At 39.0% G+C, this 21,902-nt stretch overlaps 1 protein-coding gene across 2 annotated transcripts in view; it reads right to left on the bottom strand.

Annotated features, from left to right (window-relative positions):
* The window catches only part of LOC140277245 (membrane-associated phosphatidylinositol transfer protein 2-like), a 52,102-nt gene that overhangs the window by 21,377 nt on the left and 8,823 nt on the right, over positions 1 to 21,902 (bottom strand). For both annotated transcript variants that reach the window (XM_072372201.1, XM_072372200.1), the window contains exons 2-7: positions 21,439 to 21,668; positions 7,552 to 7,766; positions 4,823 to 4,944; positions 4,206 to 4,439; positions 1,713 to 2,051; positions 433 to 528 (exon numbers count right to left, since the gene is read on the bottom strand). In XM_072372201.1, the coding sequence (XP_072228302.1) occupies positions 433 to 528; positions 1,713 to 2,051; positions 4,206 to 4,439; positions 4,823 to 4,944; positions 7,552 to 7,766; positions 21,439 to 21,516 (1,084 nt within the window). In that variant the 5' untranslated portion in view covers positions 21,517 to 21,668. The remainder of the gene's footprint in view (positions 1 to 432; positions 529 to 1,712; positions 2,052 to 4,205; positions 4,440 to 4,822; positions 4,945 to 7,551; positions 7,767 to 21,438; positions 21,669 to 21,902) is intronic.

The raw sequence follows: 21,902 nt of genomic DNA, 5'->3' as shown, positions 1-21,902 counted from the left end.
TTTTTTTATTTTTATTTTTTTCCCCAATCGCAGTTAATCGCGGCCTTAGCAATTGGCTTAATAAATAGGAGAAAAGTCACTAAGAGTTGAGAGTTCTGAATCTGATGCGTCTAATGACTGCAGTTTTTCATTCATTTAACTGTCATTAGACCCTGTTCTGTTTGTCGTTTGCTGTCTACTACCTCTTCAGTCTTAAGACAACAACGTTGTAGCATTTTATGTGCTGTGTTTTTTTAAATAGACATGTCACGTGGGTCTAGAATGCACTTTTTTATTTGAAAGAAGAAATAAAAGATCAAATAAAAGATAAAGATTTGATTCTAACTCTATATTTTTAAAATAGCGATTTATGTTGCGTTAACTATGGAAAAATGTGATTAATCATGATTTTCAAAATTAACTGTTTGACAACCCTAGCTATAATGATTTTACCGTGAGCATCAAAGAACTCATCGTCTGTGCTGTCGTCTGAGTCCCGGGCGATGCTTTGCATCCTCCACTCTGAAATACTCTGATGGGATGGACTCGCTGCAAACACACAAAGCCATTGATTAGCTCTCATCTTCGTGAGACTCTCAACTTAAATTATACCCTGAAGTTAATATGTAAACAAAGTATCAAATCCAGGAAATCCACACAGTTATGTAAAAAACAATGTACACTCTCCTTCCATTCTGAAGTTTAACATATCAGGGACATAACAATAAATCATCTGGTTCTCATCAGGTGTTAAAATGTGGTAAATACAACCTCAGATGAACACATGACATTTTACACTGTGTCATTATTTATTGAACAATAACTGAGACTAAATGCAGAGGAAGTGTGTGAAAAACTAAGTGCACCTCCTGCTTCCACAGGAGTTAAGATTGTTGGTTAGTAGCAGCCAGGTGTGAGCACCTTTATAAAAGCAGAAGTTTTATAAGGCCATTTCCAAACTATTTGTAGTCCATCATTCTACAGAGAGAAAGATTATTCACAGGTGGAAAACATTCAAGACAGCTGTCAATCTTCCCAGGAGTGGACGTCCCAGCAAGTTCACCACAAGGTCAAAAACCCAAAGAGCTACATCTCAGACTCTACAGGCCTCAGTTAGCATGTTAAAGGTTAAAGTTCATGACAGCACAATTAGAAAAAGACTGAACAAGTATGGCTTGTTTGGAAGGGTTGCAGGAGAAATCTTCTTCTCTCTAAAAAGAACATGGCAGCACAGCTCAGGTTTGTAAAGTTACATCTGAACAAACCACAAGACTTCTTGAACAATGTCCTTTGGACAGACCAGACCAAAGTGGAGATGTTTGGTCATAATGCACAGCAGCACGTTTGGAGGAAACCAAACACAGCATATCAGCACAAACACCTCATACCAGCTGTCAAGCACGGTGGCGGAGGGCTGATGATTTGGGCTTGTTTTGTCGACCTCAACCTGACTGAAATGCTGTGGTGGGACCTCAAGAGAGCTGTGCATGAACAAATTCACTTAGTTTTTCACACATGGCTTCTGCATTTTAACTGTCATATTTTTTATTTAACAAAAACTGATCTGTCGCTCATCTGAGGTTGTATTTACTTCTTTCTAAGATCTGCTAAGGGCCTGGTGAATTTTTTTATGTTCTGATACATAAAAACTAAGAATTGAAAGAGGATGTACATCAGGAAGTATCGGTATGGAGAAAAACATGATAATCAAAGTACTACAAAGTCTTTCTCACCTCCTCTCTTTGATGACCTGTTGGACGATCTGGAGGATGTTGACCATTGTTTGGTGAGCTCACCTCGTGTCTCCAGTGAATCTCCGAGCTTCCCTCGCGCTCCCTCGACCTCAGCAGCTGACCCTGCGGTGTCTACTCCCTGATCCTGGTCCTGGTTGGCGGAGTTTCCATTTGCCTCCGCTCCACCCTCCTCATTGAGGCTGTATTGAGCCATCTTCTTGGCTAAAGCCAGCTGGGTCTCCAGCTCCAGCTGCCGGATGTCCTCGATGGTCAGACCGTACCACTCGTCCTGCCAGCACCACGCCTGCCGGTGGGCTCGCACCATCACTTTACGCAGGCCTGCAACAACAGTTTACCGTCTTCTAATTTAGGTGGGAAAAAAGGCTTCTGTTGCATACATGTTGAAAAGTATATAAATAATATATAAAAATGAAATATGACCAGTATTTCTGTATTTCTATCACTCCAACTCTGGTTTTATTTCAATATAAACTGAACCAATGTAATGTTCAATCAGGCTTATATCTCCATTCACATTATTTGTCAATAAATAATCAAACTGAACAAGAAAAGACTTTCAAACTGAAATGTTTTTGTCTTTTAAGACTCAAACAGCCTGATATTTGTTCAGAGTAACATTATTACACTGTCAGCTTTATTTCTCATTTTATGGAAATTACAACCAGTTTCTGTTTCAGCCTAGATTTTCCTTGGTTGAGTCAATCTTTTTTAAGCTTTTGAAGACATTTTCAGCTCTAACTTTCCAGGATTATCCCCAAAATGGAGTCCAAGTCCATCAATTACTTGTCAAGAGCCCCTCGAGGGGCATCTTTTTATTAAAATGACCAAATTACATTGTTTTCTTTAGATCAAAATATCTATTCAAATTAATATTTTTATCCAGAAATATGCAGAAAAGAATGCGTGTCAGTATTTTAAGTTAAAGAGGTAAAGTTATTAAATTAATGTGAAACTGCTGCACTTTGGCTGCAAAATTAGGATGTTTTCGTTTATTTTTTTTAAATTAGCAGCCGAAACAAGTTGCTACTTTAACACTACAGAAAGAAAGGCTACATAAACATTCTCTTTGGCTTACATGTCTCTAATAAAGATGCCTCAGAGATAAAGTCAAACAGCATAATCGGTCTTTGACTCAAGTAGGAGTCAGACAGTGTGTTGATCCCTTGTCTTTGAATTTAACCTGCTCCAGGGCAGGTTATAAATACAGGTGATACAGCCTGTTGAGAAGCAAACCGATTTCATGATAATGAAAATCCAGAGCTGATCCTAAAGTTACCTCACTAAGGCACTAGCTCTGCTTCGTAGTACAGGCCGCAGGAGGGAGATTCAGTCTCTTTAAGCTTTGTTTTTCATCTCCAACTCCTGAAAGAAATACTTAGCTCTTGGTAATTTTACCACTTACATAATAACAGCTACTTAAAAAAAAACTAAAATATTTAGCTTAAATATTATAGACGTGTAAATCAAACTTTTTTATGAGCTAAATGAGCCGTACGGGCTAATAAAACTCTAAAACTCTGATTAATGATTAATCATCATGTTTAAAAAATTGCAACTTGGCCATAAAACTAAAGTTAGCAAACGGAGCACGCAGATATATACTGCATAATCCAGTGGAAATAAACACAAGGTCATAAAGAAATTCACAAAGCTTGAAAGATTCTGCACATATGAAACCCAAGGACAAGACGAAAGCAATTTGCAATCTAAGCAGCGTGTTAGTTGTGATAAACTCTGGGCTGACAGAGACGAAGAGGCAAAAAAAAAAAACATTAAAAAGCCACCAAGAGGCCGATATGGCTGCAATGGGACTGTCAGAGAGGAAAACATCATTTGTGCTTGAACACGTGTTGATTAGAGAACCGAGTCAGAATGGCATGAAGATGGAGCAGCTGCTGCTTCATTAGTCTGGAAGTAAATGCGGTGAGGAGGCAAGCTGAGGGCTGTGGGAGTGTATAAACAGTGTCAGATCACAGCAATGAAACAGAAGCAGCCAAACAACTGGCAGGAAATTAATTCAGCGAGCTGCGTTATCTCAGAGAGTCAGACGCCTCTTAGAGACTTTCTGCACCTCCTCAGCGAGGTAGCTTCAGCATTTTTAAGTGCCTCCACCTACTTTTCATCAGATTCACCTCAAACCTTGTCCATTTCTTTTTCTTCATCTCCCCTAAGAGTTTTCTTTTAATCATCACTACAGAGATGAAATTCTTTCTTTCAAAACAAAGATTTTTAACAGTGAAAGTCATAAATACCCCCAAGTTTTTTTGATCATCGTTCACTGCTGCCCCTAAGTGTGATTAACAATTAGTATGTTGGTGATATTGTCATGAAGTTGAAGACCCAAATGGGGAAAGCAGCAATCCGGAAGATTTCCTAACTTTTTGAGGGTGTTCACTGACATTTCGAGGGTTATATTTCACGACTTGACTCACAGATTAGGTTGAAGTCTGTCACACCACCTCCCAAACCTACCCACATCGTGTATGAATCGTTCGATCTTGGACTGCATGCCCCAGTATCTGAACTCCACTTTGCAGAGTTTGTAGGCACACATTACTGCACTCTGACTGGGATTCTGGTTGATGTCCTCGATCCAGTCCTCTGACAAAGGACCCCGTTTGGTTTTGACTGACTGATACAGTTTTGGGTCTTCTTCCACCAGGTATTCATGAGGCGGGATGTAGTCCTTGACGATATCTATGGGGTCTACAAGGAGAAGAGAGACACAGTGGAATGTTAAAATAAAGCAGATCCGAGCCACGGGTAAGAGCAACTGCCTCAAGAAAAGATTGGGATTTTATGTGTGTGTCTTTTATGCAATCAGTCCCTGCAGAAACATGTCGGCAGCAGACTCCACATTTTTCTGCTCCCCAGTGAATGTTAGTATGCAGAGGCTCAACACAAGCTCTTACACTCCACAGCTTGTATCCTTCTGTATCACACTGCTGGCATTTTCACTGCAAATAACGCTGTGCAAATTTGATTCCTGCTTATGAGATGACAACTGACCAGAGCATCCCAAAGGCACAATTCAAGAGTAATGATGCAGCGAGCGCGTGTACAGATGAATAAATGCAAGATAAACTTACCAACAGCCCTCTGTCTCTTCTCAGCAGAGGACAGACTGAAGACATCCTCTTGGTTTCCAGTGTCAGGTTTATAGTACGTTTCTATGTCTATAGAGAACTTCTCTACAAAGGGACAGGTATACCTGAAACACAGGAAACAGTTTATTAGACTGGAACAGAAATTAAAACTTAAAGGATTTCAATGTCCCTTATAAATCTTAAGAATAAACCTGTCAACTTAAAGTGAAGTAATTATAATAAGAATTTGAGTTATTTTTCCACTATCAGCCTCTTCACTGGAATAATTTGCACTTTTTCAACCCAGCTTCACCAGAGCACATGTAACAGGTTCATTTGTCCGCATTATCAAAATCTATGTATATATATAAGTGTCCAAATTTGTGGTTGTGACTTCTGAGAGGTCAATGTATCCCTCTTTCTTTTTCCCAGTTCACGAGAAGACCAGAAGCTTGAAGCCTGAATGTGTATGCCATAATGATGTACATTTTTCTAAGTGTAACATCTAAACCTAATTAAAATTCTCACATATAAAGCTCTTAATGAGCGAGCTCCATCATATCTTAAAGATCTCATACTTAGATATTTTCCCAACAGAGCACTTAGCTCTCAGACTGTAGGTTTACTTCTGGTTCCCAGAGTTTCTAAAAGTAGAATGGGAGGCAGAGCCTTCAGTTATCAGGCTCCTCTCTGTGGAACCAGCTGCCAGTTTGGGTTCAGGAAGCAGACATCATCTCTACCTTTATTCATTTTTTTTTTTTTTTCACAATGACATTTCTTTGGCCAATCAAGTACTGGAAGGTAATCGAGTAGGTGATAGTTTAACAGGCTAAAAGGCCTTTTAAAATACATTTTTCATACAAGACGTTACAAAGAAATGTCTGCTAAGACATTTATATGAAAGACTTATGATACCAGAGAAAGAAAAAAGTGGCAAAAACATTCAGTATCTGCTACTGGCTATCGGCAAAATCTTTAAATTTAACACCGGTATCGATATTGTCCCACAATTTGACAATCAGTGCATCCCAAATAAAAGACGCATTCCTGAGATCATTTATTCTAGTGTGCAGAATACATGTTGTTGTATTTTTTACACCTTGAGCTGGCAGTGTCCTTCTAACATCCCTTCCTTCTTTCCTTTAAGCGTTTGTTACCAAGTCAACTAAATTTAGTTCACACATGACTGGATATTTTGAGTTTTGAACAGTTTTGACTTAAAACATACTAGATAAAACATACTAGAACGGTACAGCAAATAAAAAATTGTGTCAGAACCACATCTGGCCACGAGGTCCACTTATAACCACCAACATATTTGAGTTTTTGGGGGGTTTTTTTTACCCAGAAGTGATGACCAAAGATGGGTAAGAGCAGGAACCAAAGGGCACCATATATTTCAATTTAGCAACTTTGAGGTTAAAATTAGCTATGGAAACCATTTTTAGAGACAAAAAAGATGTTTATTTGTGCTTTAAAGCTGGGCATTTCAACAACTTCTAAAGCTAGTCTGAAGCAAAAGTTCTCAGTACAAACAGCAGCTGCAGTTTTATTCACTGTGAAGCAAATTTAAAGTTGTTTTCTGAAAAGCTGCAAAAAAGAAATGTTAACTCCATTAACTGGGTTGACATTAAATCATGGCACTTAAAGTAACAATAGAGAATTTGGCAAATGCTTTGCTTTTTGGTTTCCCCTGCAGTTGCGAGACGTAACACCACCTTCCTAACAAAGACGCCATTAAAAGCCAACGAAAAAGCATCAAGCAACTGTAAATGAAAACAGTGTGATTGCAGAGCGGGAAACCAAAGTCGTGAACTGCGGTATCTGTGCATTTTTTTTACTGTTTTAAGGTTCACAAACGTCTCTAGTGTTACCTTAACTCCCACTCTCAAAGTAAATAAAGAGCTTTTCCAAAAATATTTGGAGTAAATTCTTGATTTCATTCTCTTTTGAAAAGTAACACCTTGAATGTTTCACAGAGATTTACAGATTTTTAAAAACATAGAAGAAGAAAAAAAACTGATGCTTATAGAGAACTACAGTTGTTAGCTATTAGCTGAAAACAGCCTTTACTCTGCCTGATCCAAACTTGACAACAACAGCTAAAAATAATAATATACAGCTTTATCTGAAGGCATGTTGAAAATACAGCAAAGCGTTGGCTTTTTTTTCTCCTTCAGAGGTTGCAGAAATGAAGCACATTTCCACATCTATATAATAACACAGAGAAATGATGTTCTGGCATGTGACTGAGTGAGAGTCAACAATGTAAAGTCAAATACTAGTACTTCTAAACTGCACTTTAGACTGCAAATCTAATATACGAGACTCAAACTCGATGCCTCTAAAAGCATGTAAAAGCCTGTTGGGCTGACAAAGTATGGTTTACAAGAATAATGTCCAAAGGAGGATTTATTGTAAGAAACTGGCAGCAAATAAATGTGTGACCATTCAGCTAAAATTGTTTCAAATAATGAAAAAATGTTTCCATCAGCAAGTGAACCTCATTTCATTGTTCAGATTTATGATTCTGGGACCATTTAATAAAAACTATTAACAACATTTTATCACTATGAGGTCAGTGTTTCCACTTTAGATGATTCCTGCTGCCTAAAATCACTTTGATATATGCAGATGTGTTCGCACCAAGCAAAAGCTTTAGCAGTGGGGCAGGGGTGGTGGTATATGGATGTGTTATGAGTCATTTTGGGTTTTGTATGATGTCACCTCACCGGGTTCGCGTATAAGGATAAGCGTTCCAGGACTCCTCTTCCACTCGAAGGGCAGCTTGAGGCAGAATGGCACAGAACCAGGACGGGATGTGTTTCCCAATGTGATAGACCTTGTGAGTGTACTGACCCGAGCCTCCGGGCCCATCCTCATAAGGCTTGTTCTCCAGGATCTCCACGCCGCTGCCCTCGCCGCAACTCTCCTCTCTGCTCTTTTTCTGCAGAATTTAAACACAACAGAAGGAGGAAGATGATGAGGAGGAAGGAGATGCTCATATTAATCAGAAAGTAAAATAAAACAACAGAACTAGAATTAAGTTGTCAGAGCAAAAGGTTTGAATGGAAATAGGTCATTTACATAGAGGGAAAAACATTGGAGCTCCAAACACCTTAACTATATGTCTTTTATACTCCACCCTCTGGAGATATTTGTGGTAAGATAAAAATATTGATGTATGACGATTTAATAGCAGTTTTTTTGTGTGTATACATGTTTTCCACAAAGCTGCCCAGAGGGTAGTAAATTTGAGGAGGGCACAAGGGTTAAGCACCAAATGTCCCGTTGACGTGAGGATTTGTCGTACACACATGCACTTCATTGTAATACAAGTAAAAGAGAGGCAGGAGGAAGGTTTAAATAATCACATTCAACTTCCCAGTTTCACACATTTGTAGCTAATAAAGTGCTAATAAGTTTGAATGACTTGTGTTACATTTTACAAAGCTGTCCATGAAGGCGACCGTGCATTAGGAGGAAGAAAAAGGAGGTAAAAACAGAACAGTGTCTGTTTTCCTGCAAATTAAACCCCTGCTACCCTTACAAAGCACTCCTGTCTGTCACTCAGGTGTGGTCAGAGCAGGTCATCACATCGCAGAGTGGAAGGACGATGAGGCAAACACAAAGTGATGAGGCGGAATGAAAACGGCTACAAAATGGAAAAAGAAACCTCTTACTCAGACTGCTAAAAAAGCAACTGTTTCAAATCCTCCCAGTTCCTCCAGGCTTCGTTAGTCGGTCAATAACTTAAGTTTTTCGCTTGTTTTCTGCTTCCAACAGCAGATCCCGCAGCAACCATGCAGGCCTCAACACGCCCACCATCACAGTACACATATGAGGCTCTATTCTTTGGATGTTTGACGGTTCCTTCACTATTTCACACAATGCTGCGTTCATTTTCTTGACAAATTTATCTGATCATCCCATTTCTGCAGGTTATTAGAGGTTTTCTGGAGGTGTTTGTTTCATGGACAGTAGGCACCGACACACCTACAGCTGCCTCTTGAAGCCAAATGTACAGACGTTTATCTTCATTATTTTGAGACTTCTTCAGTTACCAGCAGGAGAGGTTATCCTTGGCCTTCTAGTCTATGACTACCGAGCTCACCCGTGCAGTTTTTCTTCTTAATGACGTTCCTGACAGTTGATTCTGGTAATTTAAAGAGCTGACTGATGTCTCCATCTTCTCTCTTCAGTTTCATAATGTCCTCTGACTTTCTGAGGATGTAAGAAATAGCAACAAGAAACTCAGAAGACAATCAAAAGGTCAGAAGCAGGCCGAACATTGTCACATCAGTTATTTTTTACCAACCCATCCTTTTCTATGTATTTCACCTTTCATCATGCACTTCATACACTCTGCCTTTCACAGCAACTGCTCTAAAAAAATATTTACTTTCTGTGCTCACCTCTGAGAGGTGAAATGTCTTCAAGAACCAAGAAGAAGTACAGCTGCACTTATTCAAGCTCTTAGAAAGTCTTTTGGTCACTATCTATATCTGGAAGGAGCTCGGAGTAGAAACACTGCTCCTCTGCATGGTTGAAGCGTCTGGTTAGGATGCCTCCTAGTAGTCTTTGCCGTTTTTTCAGGCACGTCCAACTGGGAGGAGGCCCAGAAGGGACGCAGACCCAGAACATGTAGGAGGGATTGTATATCCCCTCTGGCCTGGGAATGTCTCGGGATCCCCCAGCAGGAGCTGGAGAGTGTAGCTGGGTGGAGGGATGTCAGGGTTTCCCTCCAGGACTTATTGCCCCGCAACCCGATCTCAGATAAGCGGAAGATAATGATGGATGGATAAAAGGCATCCATCTTAAGCAGATTAAAGCATACACATGACAACAAACATTAAATTCACCACTCTGGTCAGCACTGTGTTAAATCCCATGTGGTCGGATCATATCTTCATGTTTCCGTCATGGCTCCAGCTTCTAAAACTTTTTTATCTCCTTTATCTATTTATTTCTTATTTAATTTAATGTTACTTTTGTTTGAACAATGTAAATGTTTCATTGTTAACTCATACATTTTGAGAATTTTTGCACATCACATAACAGAGAAGACATTTCTCTGCATTTACTTCTACTTTATCACTTAGAATTCAGTAATCTAATCATGCTTTTCTAAAGTAAGCTTCTTAACCCACAGTATTTACTGAGCTGTATCAGTACTTTTACCGAAGCAATGAACCCTAATGAACCCTCTTATTTCTCTGAAATAATCCAACCACTGTCAGGAGTTTAATTACTACTGATGAGTTTAGATGCAGGATGTCAAAAAACTGGTTTCCCTCTCTGCCCTGCTCAATGACTTCCTCCAAAAGGCCACAGCAGATGGTTCAAGCCACAAATCCTGTAAGACCGAGTGGTGCATAAAGCTTGTTGCTCCACAGAGGGAGTCCGGGATTACAGCGTCAGTGTATAAACCTACATCTCCTTAAGAGGCTCTCCATTAGATTTTTGCCATCTGGGCTGTAGCACTTGCACAAATACATGTGCATATCCATGATATTAAACCCTCCCGGCTCTGATATGAGACAAACTGTCTGCCAAACATATTGTGACATTAATTACTTAACGGAGGTTAATTTATCAGGTGAAAGTGTTGAATGTTTTCCATTTGTCGAAAGGGATTCCAAAGTGGGAAAAATATGACACTTTTCTTCAGTTTTATGACACTGTAAATAAATATAGAGACCTGGACTTCAGTATTAGAAGAACTACTTGGATCTTTTACTCAAGTAAAAATAGAAAAACAGCAATATACACGAGATAAAAATCCTGCTACTACACTGCTACATAAAAGTTCAGTATTGCTTACAAACGCAGTCTTTAATCAACAAGTAAGAAACAGTTATTCTGCATTATGATAATATTTAACATCTATTATGACATTATTACACTCTTAATTGCAATTTCTTTTTAATTATCTAATTAACAATTAGTACTTTTTCGGTAAATCCATTGTATATCCGACGCTACAGCTACGCTTCAGTTTCAATTAACATGCAAATTTCTTTGCATTATGTTAATGAGATCACAGTTTAAAGGATCATTTTTGCCTACTTCCAGCCTAATTTATTTCCCACCTGCTAACTTTGCACTCCTGACTGTATGATGTCATGCCTGGTTGATTCAAGGTGAGTAGCAGTAATTTTACTAATCTCAGTGTAATTCTAGAGGGGCTTTTGGGGCCTTTGGAGGGTCCGGGGCTGTTGCCTACATTAAACAGCCATGATACAAAGATGAAGGAGCACGTAGCTTTCAGCTGCCAATCATCTGCTCTATGTTCGAGTCATCAGTTAGCCCCAGATGAGAAGCTTTAATGAGTAAATTAGGCTACAAATTTTACATTTACATCACTGACTCTGAGTGAATAACCCTGCACTTTTCTCTGATTTCCAACCGATGATTGAAAAGCTATTTCATTCCTACCATTGTAAGGTGCCGATGGTGGGATGATGAATAGCACTATGTGAATACAAATCATCAAGATCATTATTAACAGCAAGAGTGGGGTGTTCGGGGTCAAGAATGAGAGCTCAGATTGAACAGGGAGCTCTCCCTGCTAAAGACTTTAGGGAAGCCAAATCAGTAATGAAGGTCAGAGGAGGCGAACAGCTGGAAAATTGCTGTAATCTAGCAGGTAATGTAATTTAGGTGAGGAGCCAAGGGCTTTAAATTATCCTCCTCCTATCTGCGTCCCTTCTGGGTAGAGAGCACCGTTGATCTGTATTAATAATGCGCATCTCAGGGCCAGAGCAGAGAGCTACCGAGTTGAAGATACAGCATTAAACATCCAAACAGTTCCAGCCTAAACTGTCAGATTTTATCTAAAGTTGCAGATGATCAGACTGTCGAAGGACTGACCTGCAGCCAGCTGTGTCTGCAGTGTCAGGAAGACCCTCCAGCTTCCTCTCACAATGATTAAATGCAACAAAAGGGAGGTTTTTCTTCATCATGTGGCAGCAGTGCCTCAAATAGTCACGGAAACTTCTATTGACTTGTGTCCACAGAGACGATTTTGACTGTTTTTCCTTTCTCGTGCAAGAAAATAACTTGCAAAAGAACAAAAAGCAAAATCTGGATTTAAGGGAGGACAAACGGTGCCTAATTTCTGTTTAAAGGTCACCAGAACTAAGCCACTGTCATATTCTCCTCTGCCTAAGCTGTTAATGTGAACTAATATTCTCAGTCACATCAAAGTCCAACCAAAATAAAAACGGTGATTTAATCAGACCCTGCTGTATCTGTAAAGTCAGAGACTGCTGGTTAAGGTGTCGTGTTAACTGCTGTTATTTCACTCTCTGTTTCTGATTCACTGTGTTGTCTGATAAAAGACGATAAGAAAGGAAATAAGAGGCTTTATTAGGATTTCAGCTGCTTCAAAATACGGTATATGAAAGCAGAGACAGTGGGGGAGAAGCAAACAGATGCTAACACAGCTAGATGTTAGCTAGAAAGCAAACACCTGGTGTTCTATATCACAGGATCATAATGTAGAGACTTGGTAGATCATTTTTCCTTAAATCTCTGTTTATCTGGTGTTCATCAGTGACTGCTCCAATCTGACTTTCACAAAACAATTATAACGGCATGATAGTATTAAAAAAAAATTTTTTTAAATCTTCCTATAAGACTAGTTCATCTTACTAATTACCTGTTTTTGGTAATTAAACTCAAAATAGGTGGTAAGGAACTTTTGAATATGTACAAAAATCCATAATTTTATCTTTTATCAGCTGAGATCACATCCCAATCATTACGACGTCAATATTCAACTTTTTAAATATCATGATTAAGGTCAATACTGGTACAGCATGCCATCCCTGGTGGAAAGCAACTTGTAAATTTACTCAAGTAATGAATTTCGGGTCACCTTGTTTCACACTGACAGTAATTACTGTCAGACAAGAAGTTTGTAGCAGCTTAATTTGATGGTGGAAACCAGAGAAAACGACAAGGAGCTAAATCAGAAAAAAAGGTGAAAAAAATAAATGTCTAAAGTTAAGCTGAACAAACACACGGGAACATTTCATGCTAGCATTTTAATAGAAATCAGTCGGCTTGTAAGCTGAGAAAGGAAATACCAAGTATTCTGTACCAAGTATTCAGTATAATAATAATACAATACGTTTTTTGGCCATATCACCCAGCCCTAATTGTGGCTACACGTAAAAGCCAGTTCAAAATGTAAATGTATCTCTTTTAAAAAGGTATCATTGTAAAAGTATTCCTTATCAGATCACTGGATTAATCGATGGAACACTCAATTACCTAAATAATTGTTTGCTGCAGCCCTAATTAAGAATTATTCCAGTCTGGACACCAGTAGTGGACTGAGAGGACAGCTGCTGCAACTAAAAACTACAGTTGACAGAATAAAGTCACATCTAAAATCCAAATTCATGGAAACTGGACGCCTAAGTAAGGACTCAGAGTACAGAGCAGCACTCCCTGAAAGACTTTAATTCAATTCTGGGAAATTTACTGATAATTCTCTTATAATTCTCTGGGGAAAAAACATTGTAATGCTTTTGCTTAACCAAGAGTATGTGCAAGGGTACACTGGTGCAAAAATTTAATTTAGTCTCCAGACAAAAATGGACCCTATGCATATAAAAAAAAAAAATTCAATATAGATTTTAGGCATAAATTGAGGCTTATTTATTTCCAGGAAACTTTAATTGGCTTCCTACTTAGAATACAGACATGATACAAAATAAATTATCTCTTAGTGTTTCTGTTGGACATTTAAAAAAAAAAAAAAGGAATCTGAATTTTAAAAGGTTAAAGAGCCTCAGCCAGAGGAAAAGGAGAACGATTCCTAGGGTGGACAGTCACTCTGTTGACCACATCTGGTGAATTATAACAGGCCAGGCTTTGCTGAGGGTCTTGTTTCTGTCCATCGAGCTGACCCTGAATAATTTATGTGACACCACAAGGTTAACATAAACCAGGGGTGTGTAACTTCTCTCCTCAGGCCTTCTGTATCCACAATGGACACATTAAACGCCATCGCTGGATGCTCAGAGGTATAATAAACCTCCCCTCAGACATTTTTCAAATCCAGAGCTTATGTGTCTGGTCCTGCCCTTCTCTTTACATCATGCTTTTTGGCTGAAACTTTCAGTTTTTTCAAAGGAAGACTAGCTGGATGCACACCTGCATCCACAGGAATTCACATCCACTAACATTCATGTGAATCTGGAGTAGCCGCCATAACACATGAGAGGGAATACAAAAAGAAGTGCTATGAACATCTTAGTTAATAGTTTGCTGTTACATAAAAGTTTGTATTGAACCTTTTAGGTGAAAAACTCCTCTGAAGATGTTTCCAGTTAGCTAGCTGAAATTTCTGTTAATCAACTATTTGGTCTGGACTAAAATATCTTAAACTATTACAGATGTTTGTGCTCCCAAGGGGATGTAGCCTAAAGACTTATCCTATCGGACTTCTCCTGTGGCCACAAATAAGTTGTCATTTTAAAACTTAGAAATATTTTCAGGATGAAATTTGACACCAACAGTCCTGTTACCTGTAAATAGAAGATGGACGTCACTTGCTGTTAAAACGGTTAAAGTGTCAAAAGTGCAATTAATAGAAAAAAATAGTTAAAATAAAAAAAAATGCCATCAAATGAACTGGAAAAAGCAATACTTATGATGTTAAATAAAAAAAATGCCAGATGAAATTAATGTAATACCACTTTGTGCCATTAGATGGCAGATTAGTGACCATAGTGTCTACTCTAACCAAACAAACAAACTGCTAGTTTAACAGATCACAGAGACTAGTTATAGTCAGTGAAAAGCACTGTAATGACAACAATTATATTCATCACCAGCAATGGTTCATTTATGTTTAACGTTAAATACGCAGACGCATACAGGCGGAGCCTCCCATCCATCCTCTGCGTTGATTTTGTGCGTATTTTGATACGTTTTCATCACGGTTTTATGTGTACATCTTCAGCTTTTTAGTATAGTTTACAAGCCAATTTGTGTGCTAAAATCAGCAACATACATTTGTCTTATTTGTGTTGTGACTTTTCCACCAAAATGTTTAAGACCGGATTGGAACAAGACAGATGGACACAGTTGTTTTTCCCTCAAGTAGCATAGAATTGTGCATTTGTTGAGGACTACTTTCATCGTTGGATCTTGATACATAGCAATAGGAAGGTTTATGTGGAAATGAGTCAACATTAACTGAAGTGTGTTTTAATCTTAATGAAGCAACATTACACTACATGAGTTTTTAGTGGTTTTTGGGTGATAATGGCTTTGCATCAAAGGAATTAGTTACATCAGGCTTTGGAAAACACTTAAAATAATTATTTCATCTTGTCATTGAGACGTTTAAAAAAAAAAAAGAAACAATTTGCAAAAACATTCAGAAATTTGTTTCACTTTGGTTTTACCTTTAAAAATGGTCGGTAAACACCCTCCCCAAAAATGGTGAACCAACCATATCATACAAGTGGTTTGTGTTAAGTTGAGCACTTTCATGCATGAAACTTGAGTGATGCTCGTGTCCCATCATATAATTTCATTTAAGAGGTTTGGACACAATGTTGGCATGGCAACTACAGCACCACGTCTCACTCCCTCTGTGTCGTCTACACCACAAAACAAAATGATGGCAGCAGCAGCTGCCACGCGGCAGCTGATGTCATTGGTTACCATGTCTACCAGTGCCCAGCTGTGACGCTGAGCAGGAGGAGGGGTCCATCGGTGTGTGCGAGTGCCTGTGTGTTATACTGTGCATTGATATATTTCTCTGTACATTTGTTCACATGTGCAAACATCCTCTTATCAGTGAAATCCAAGCAGCCTGAGCTTCCGCAATTTTGTTTTATTTCTAAGCCAATATTGTTCAATTTCAAATGAGTACAGCATCGAAAAGCCTGTTAAACAAATAAAAACTTTGCCACAATTCAATATAAAAGGGAACAACAATTTATTTTCTGTCTTTTCCTTTTTTTCTTATTCAGTGTGCTCACTGTTATGAGTTTTATGACCACAAACTGAAACACATCAGTCTAAAATTAAAGCTTTTGTTTAATTTTCCTTGGTTTACGGCTCATAAGCATATTTGTCTAAAACACAGAGGCTGCGCTTGCAGAGAGATGACTTTTTAATGAAATTTTAATTGTGCATTTGGACAAAGTTATGAAAGGAAACATAAACCACAGGCATATGGAGCGCCATCTGGTCTGCAGAACCACACAGTCCCCATCAGCCATGTTTCCACACTGATCTTGTTCTATGCTACGACACAATGACACCTTAAACCCCTGACCTCCTACACAAACACTGCTGAACTGTGACCTGGATCACCTGGAGACAGGAAAAGAAACCCTAAAGCCTCCCCAGTAAAAGCTAGATAACATTGACTCCTCTCATCAAATACTTTAAATTGTTAAACGGAGATGACTTTTCCTACTCTATTAGCAGTTACTTTCACAATGCATTCAACTAATAATCAAACAAAGCAGATATACCTCATCTGTTAGTTAACAGATTGAATTTAAATAAAGACAGCACTCAGTAATGCAGACTGGCAGGTATAATTAGTCATTATGGGATATCAACTATAAATGTCTTTATCACATATCTGGTAACATTTCACCTGATTTCAGCTTTACAACAATTTAGGTTAGGCTATATGTTAATTTAAAGCAAACAATCAGACCCACTCTTCCATGTCCGTTTTTTTAATTATTTAGAGTGTTATTAATTATTATTAGAGTGTTTATCTCTACAAGATGATTTGATACATATCTAGATATGAATTGAGTCAGGGATGGTACATTTTGATTTGATGCAGTATGATACAGTTTTGAATGCATGAATAATCTTTTTTCCAATTTCAATTTTTAAAAAAACAACCTATCTCTGTAAATGTGACATTAGTAAGCTACATTCAAATTAATTTTTGTTCTTCATAGTAAAGAAAAACATGTATCTGGTAGTTCTTGTGTGGCCTCATTTTTTTACTTTGCTATACCAGTACTTTGAAGTCAGGCAAGTAATTTTCTGTGAAATAATATTTAGTTGGTATATTTCATGATTAGCCTACTGTAATGTATGCCCAGTATCATATTGTGAAAGCTAAAGTTATATTAGAGGCTATATTTGGCAGTTCACAATCATAACTACAAGTATTTTACAGCTAACTTTCATGTGAACACGACTGCCCACTCAAACAGCATGACATATACACCTTTGCGTGCTTCATTTATATCAACAAAAATAGAAAACAATATTTTTGTGAGGTCACTTGAATGATTAAACTCATTAATGGAAGCTATCACAGCAAATTCGTGAATTAAATTTAGCTCTAGAGGGCAGCAAACATATTTCCAGCCATACAGAAAAAAGACTCAAAGGGAGTAAGAAAAAGCTTGTTTCTTAGCTAGCTAGCTGTTAGCAAGCTTAGTCAAAGCTTGCAGTGGCACAACTCAGACCATGCATATAAGCAAAAAGCTCAAGAGAATCTCGTATAAACATCCACTCATGTCTCATAGCCACATATCAGATATCACATCTAACGATAGAATACTAAATTGACATAAACTGGATTAGAAAATCGTAAATGACGATCATATTTCCGTTTCTGTACAGGATTGAAACAAATCTAAGTCACATCAATTAAAACTGAAACTAATTCCACCTGATAACATGAATGGCTTTAGATATAAATCTTTAGCAAATATTGCTTTAATAGATGCTGTAATAAGTGTGTCTAAGTTATTAAACGTCTTCATTATCCACATCTTTATCTTGTGTTCCCGTTGTTACTTGTGCTAGCTGAATTAGCATCCATAGATACACCATGATGTCTGGCTATGTGAGGATTCAGATCTGTCATACTTCTGATCCAATTTAATGATATACAAACTTTTGCGCAATTTCTTTTGTGAAAAATCCAACATTTTCAAAAATTTAAGATTTGATGGTGCAATGTAAACAATGTTGTCAGTCTCGTGAAATGTTCCATTAGTTTTTAACTGGAGAGCAGTGAGGGTGGGTGGATATGCTGCTATGTGGATATGGGTTGTCTGATAATGCTGTTTAAAATACATGCAGACTCTGCTGTGTGCCAATGTAGTAATAGTGTGGACCAAGTCTTACTATTACTCTGATGTTGAGACGAAAATCAGACATCCCCCTTTGAGGGGTCTGTAGCGAAACTTAAGATGTAGAGAAATGTACACTCATGGCATTGACTGGTTTCAGCTTTACAACCTTAACAGCAGCACAGAGATCAACTCAAAACAACAACTGTAAGGTGCCAGTGAGCTCATCGGTGGCTGTATATAGAAAAAAACCCTGTATATTTCAGTGCAACTTTCGTCATTTTGTTATGTCATTTTTAGAAAAGAGAAAAGGTCAGGACAGCATGGCACATTGAAAAAAAGCCTCTAAACTAAACTGCCACCGCAAACAATTATTTAATTATTTAGACCTGCTCTTACTAATCAGAGCATTCACGATTGTCATTTGAGATGAGCAGAGCAACAAGTGTTTCATTGTGTGCTAAATCCCTTACTTGTCCAGGTTAGAAGTGAGATTTAAGAGCGTTGTCTCCTCAACAAGAAGAACTGCTCCCTGTCTGAATATATATACGCTGGAGAAGAATATGAATATGAGAACAAAACAGCTTTGTTTGTTACAAGGCTGTTTATTCATTCCCCTTTGGTTGTTTTTGATATCACCTGCACTGAAAATCCACAGATCCTGTTTTCAGGTGAGCTGGTGTGTCATTAAAGTGGAGCCAAGCTCTGGGTGAACACTTCAGCATGAAAGCCTGCTTATCTGAATTTACTCTGTGTTCTTTCTCAGTTTGTGGACATAAATTGTCTAAAACATGGCAACTGAATAAAGTAATTGTGTGAACAAGCTTTTCCTGCTCAATGTAACAAAACACTGAATCAAATTAGCAGTAGCGGCCACATATTTGGTCCTTTTTGGGGCCCAAGGCTAACAAACCCAAGGGGTCCTTCATTTCCTTTATTCTTTCATTTGTAGCTTATTGTTTATTCTAGTCTTCACTTAGCCGGCTCAAACTGAATGCAAGATTAAAGTAACGTACACACAAACACAGGATTTTCTAAAAATAAATAAATAAAAAAGGGTGTTTCCTATTCAGTTATAAAAAAATATAAAAAAAAATCATGTCCACTTTGCAAGAATGTCTCTGAATGCACAGAAATATCAACAGAAATATATGGGAATGAGTGTTATGCGGGGGGTTGAGAGTTCAAAGTCCCGAGGGCCAGAGGGAAGAAGCTCTTCCTCAGTCTCTCTGTTCTGGCCAAGCAGGAGCAGAGGGGCTTGCCAGAGGGCAGCCACTGGAAAAGGCTCTGGTCGTGCACCACCTGCTGTGGATCTCCCGCAGGGTGGGCAGTGCTGACCTCGTTCTGAATTCAGCACAGCGGATCACTGTGTAGAGCTCTCCTGGCCATGGCCAACTGATGATACTCCAGCTGAGCACAGACTCCAGCACAGACTCTTGCTTCTGGGTAGAAGGCCCTCTGGAGCACTGTGGAGACCTTTGAATTGCCTCAGTCGTCTAAGGTGGTACAGGTGCTGATTTGCCTCCTTCACCAAGGTGGAGATGTGGGTGGTCCATGTCAGGTTGTCAGAGATGTGCACACCGAGGTACCTGTAGCTGTCTACTCTCTCTACCAGAGTCCCATAAATCCTGAGAGGAGTGTGATGGTTCCTATTGCTTCTCTCCTTAAGTCCACGAACATCTACTTTGTCTTGGAGACGTTCAGCTCCAGGTTGTTGTCTTTGCACCATGACGACAATGCCTCCACCTCTTCCAGATAGGCTGTCTCCCTGCTGTTGGAGATCAGGCCAACCACCACTGTGTTATCCGCAAACTTAACGGTGATGTTGGAGGGGGGAGTGGCTTTGCAGTCATGGATGTAGAGGGAGTACAGCAGAGGACAGAGGATGCAGCCTTGGTGCAGTTTCCCCATCTTGACCACCTGTAATCTGTCAGTCAGGAAGCTCTGGATCCAGGAGCAAAGCGAGGAGTTCAGTCCCAAATCCTTGAGCTTATAGACCAGTCTATGAGGAACGTTGGTATTAAATGCAGAGTTTTCCCAGCAACTAAAGGTTCAATTTCACCTGGTACCAAAACCAGGAACAACAGCATCAGGTTCTGTGTTATTAGAGTGTTGTTTTATGTAGCAGAGTGCTCCATACTGTGTTGTGATCCCTCTGCTTTTTAATGTAATCAGCTTCTGTGCCAAAATGTAAAGAGTAACATGTTCTGTCCATCAATTGAGCATTTTTATACCATTTCAGTTCATCTTTCTTTGTTAAACAGATGGTTCTCTAGTGAATAATGAAAACAAAATCCCCTGCAGTAAGATGACACAGCATTTTATTGGGGCCCTTGGCAGCTTTGGGCCCAGTAAACGTTGTATGTCCAGTTACTTCTAAAACTTTAGAAGACAAGTCTGTCATCGGCAACGACATAAAGGAATGGAAATACACTGTACCCTGCAGGCTGTGTTGGATCAGTCTCAGATAATCATGACTTTCTGAGACAAGTAGCCATATTTATTACTTTTGACAGAACTGCAGAAGTCAGCCCAATCAGTGAGACTGCCACCTGTCTTATAGATGGTTAAATTGATTAATGTCATCCGTTTTTGTCTATGAGTTGTCGCTGTCAGTTTCAGAGCCTCCACGTGAGATATTACCATTGGTGAATGTGTGTTTATGTAAAGAAAAAGTGAGGTGTGCTCACTCTTGCAGCCCTGAGCGCAGCACCCTCAGTTAACCCTGGTGTTCCCATCAACGCCGATCGGAGCCATAGCCGATAAATACCCACTAGTTATTTGATGTGGGATTGATTGTCAATTAAAAACTTTAATTTATAAATTTTTCACAATAAAAGACAGATGTCAGCCAGTATTAGTGGGTCTTTGGATAGTTTATGAACACTCCCAAACCCAATCAAAAGAGTTGATTGGTTTGCTGGGAATTGATGTGTTGATTTGTCCGTTTTTATAAATTTCAATTTTGCAATCTCTTTTGGCAGTTCCGAGGCACCTCAAGGTCTCTGCTATGACCTTATGTGAGCTATAGTGTATAATCATACCCATGCTGATCATTCATTGTTTCATGAATCCCCAATGGCACCTAAAATATGAACAGCTGTCTGTATCCGTCACATAAACAACCTATACATAGGCCGGGCAGTTTCTAGATGCCCTGAAACCACCATTTTTAATTGATTAGACCCACCTAGGTTGACCAAAAATCAAGTTAAATATATACCGACCCAAAGCAGGTTCAGAATAATAAGCTTTGTTGCACCAACAAGTGCATTTATGTAAACCTATGAAGATACACTGTTATAGCATCCAAGTTTAAGGCCTCAAATGTAACTCAACATGAATATTTGCATGCACGAAGATCAATTAAAAGACGATATTTTAAATCTAGTGCTTCTAGTACAGTCCAGTTGGCTGATGGGAGTATTGTTGATACATTTGTTTAGCTCTGACAGAGCTTCAGGACATTTGTGCACTCAAAAAAAATAGAAACAGCATTAATAAATGGTGTAATGTTTGCTTTCTGCTCACCTGGATCATGTAAAGCTGAGCGATGCGGTACTCCTCCACGCTCATCGGCATGGGGATACGATACTCCTTGATCAGCATGGCTGTGCTTGAATTGAGCCGACTCTGCGTGTCTGTTTGTGTGTGTCCAGAATGAAAGCAGTGCAAGAGGTGTGACGCTCCTGTCGGCCGGCTTCGCTACCCAAACAGCATGTTCAGACAGCGAGGAAAACGGAGTTTGTCATTACTCACACCTGAGACAGAAAAACAAGACATTCAGTGGGTACAAGTTTCAGAAAACATGTCCTTTCAGCTTCCAGCTTACTTGCAAACCACAGGAGTTAGCACGCTTGTCTGAAGGATTAAACCCTCCCTCATATAAGCCAACACATCCTGTGTGTGCTCGAGCAGATCTATTACAAGGTAATCCACTGACCCGGCAACAGCAATGAAATCCCCCAGCAACCTAAATCCCAATTCTGTCACAC

The sequence above is a fragment of the Leuresthes tenuis genome, unplaced genomic scaffold (genome assembly GCF_036924035.1).
Source record: "Leuresthes tenuis unplaced genomic scaffold, fLeuTen1.0.hap1 SCAF_19, whole genome shotgun sequence".
Classification (NCBI taxonomy): Eukaryota; Metazoa; Chordata; class Actinopteri; order Atheriniformes; family Atherinopsidae; genus Leuresthes; species Leuresthes tenuis.
Note: the sequence above shows the minus strand (reverse complement) of the source record. Positions and strands in the feature narration are given on the sequence as shown.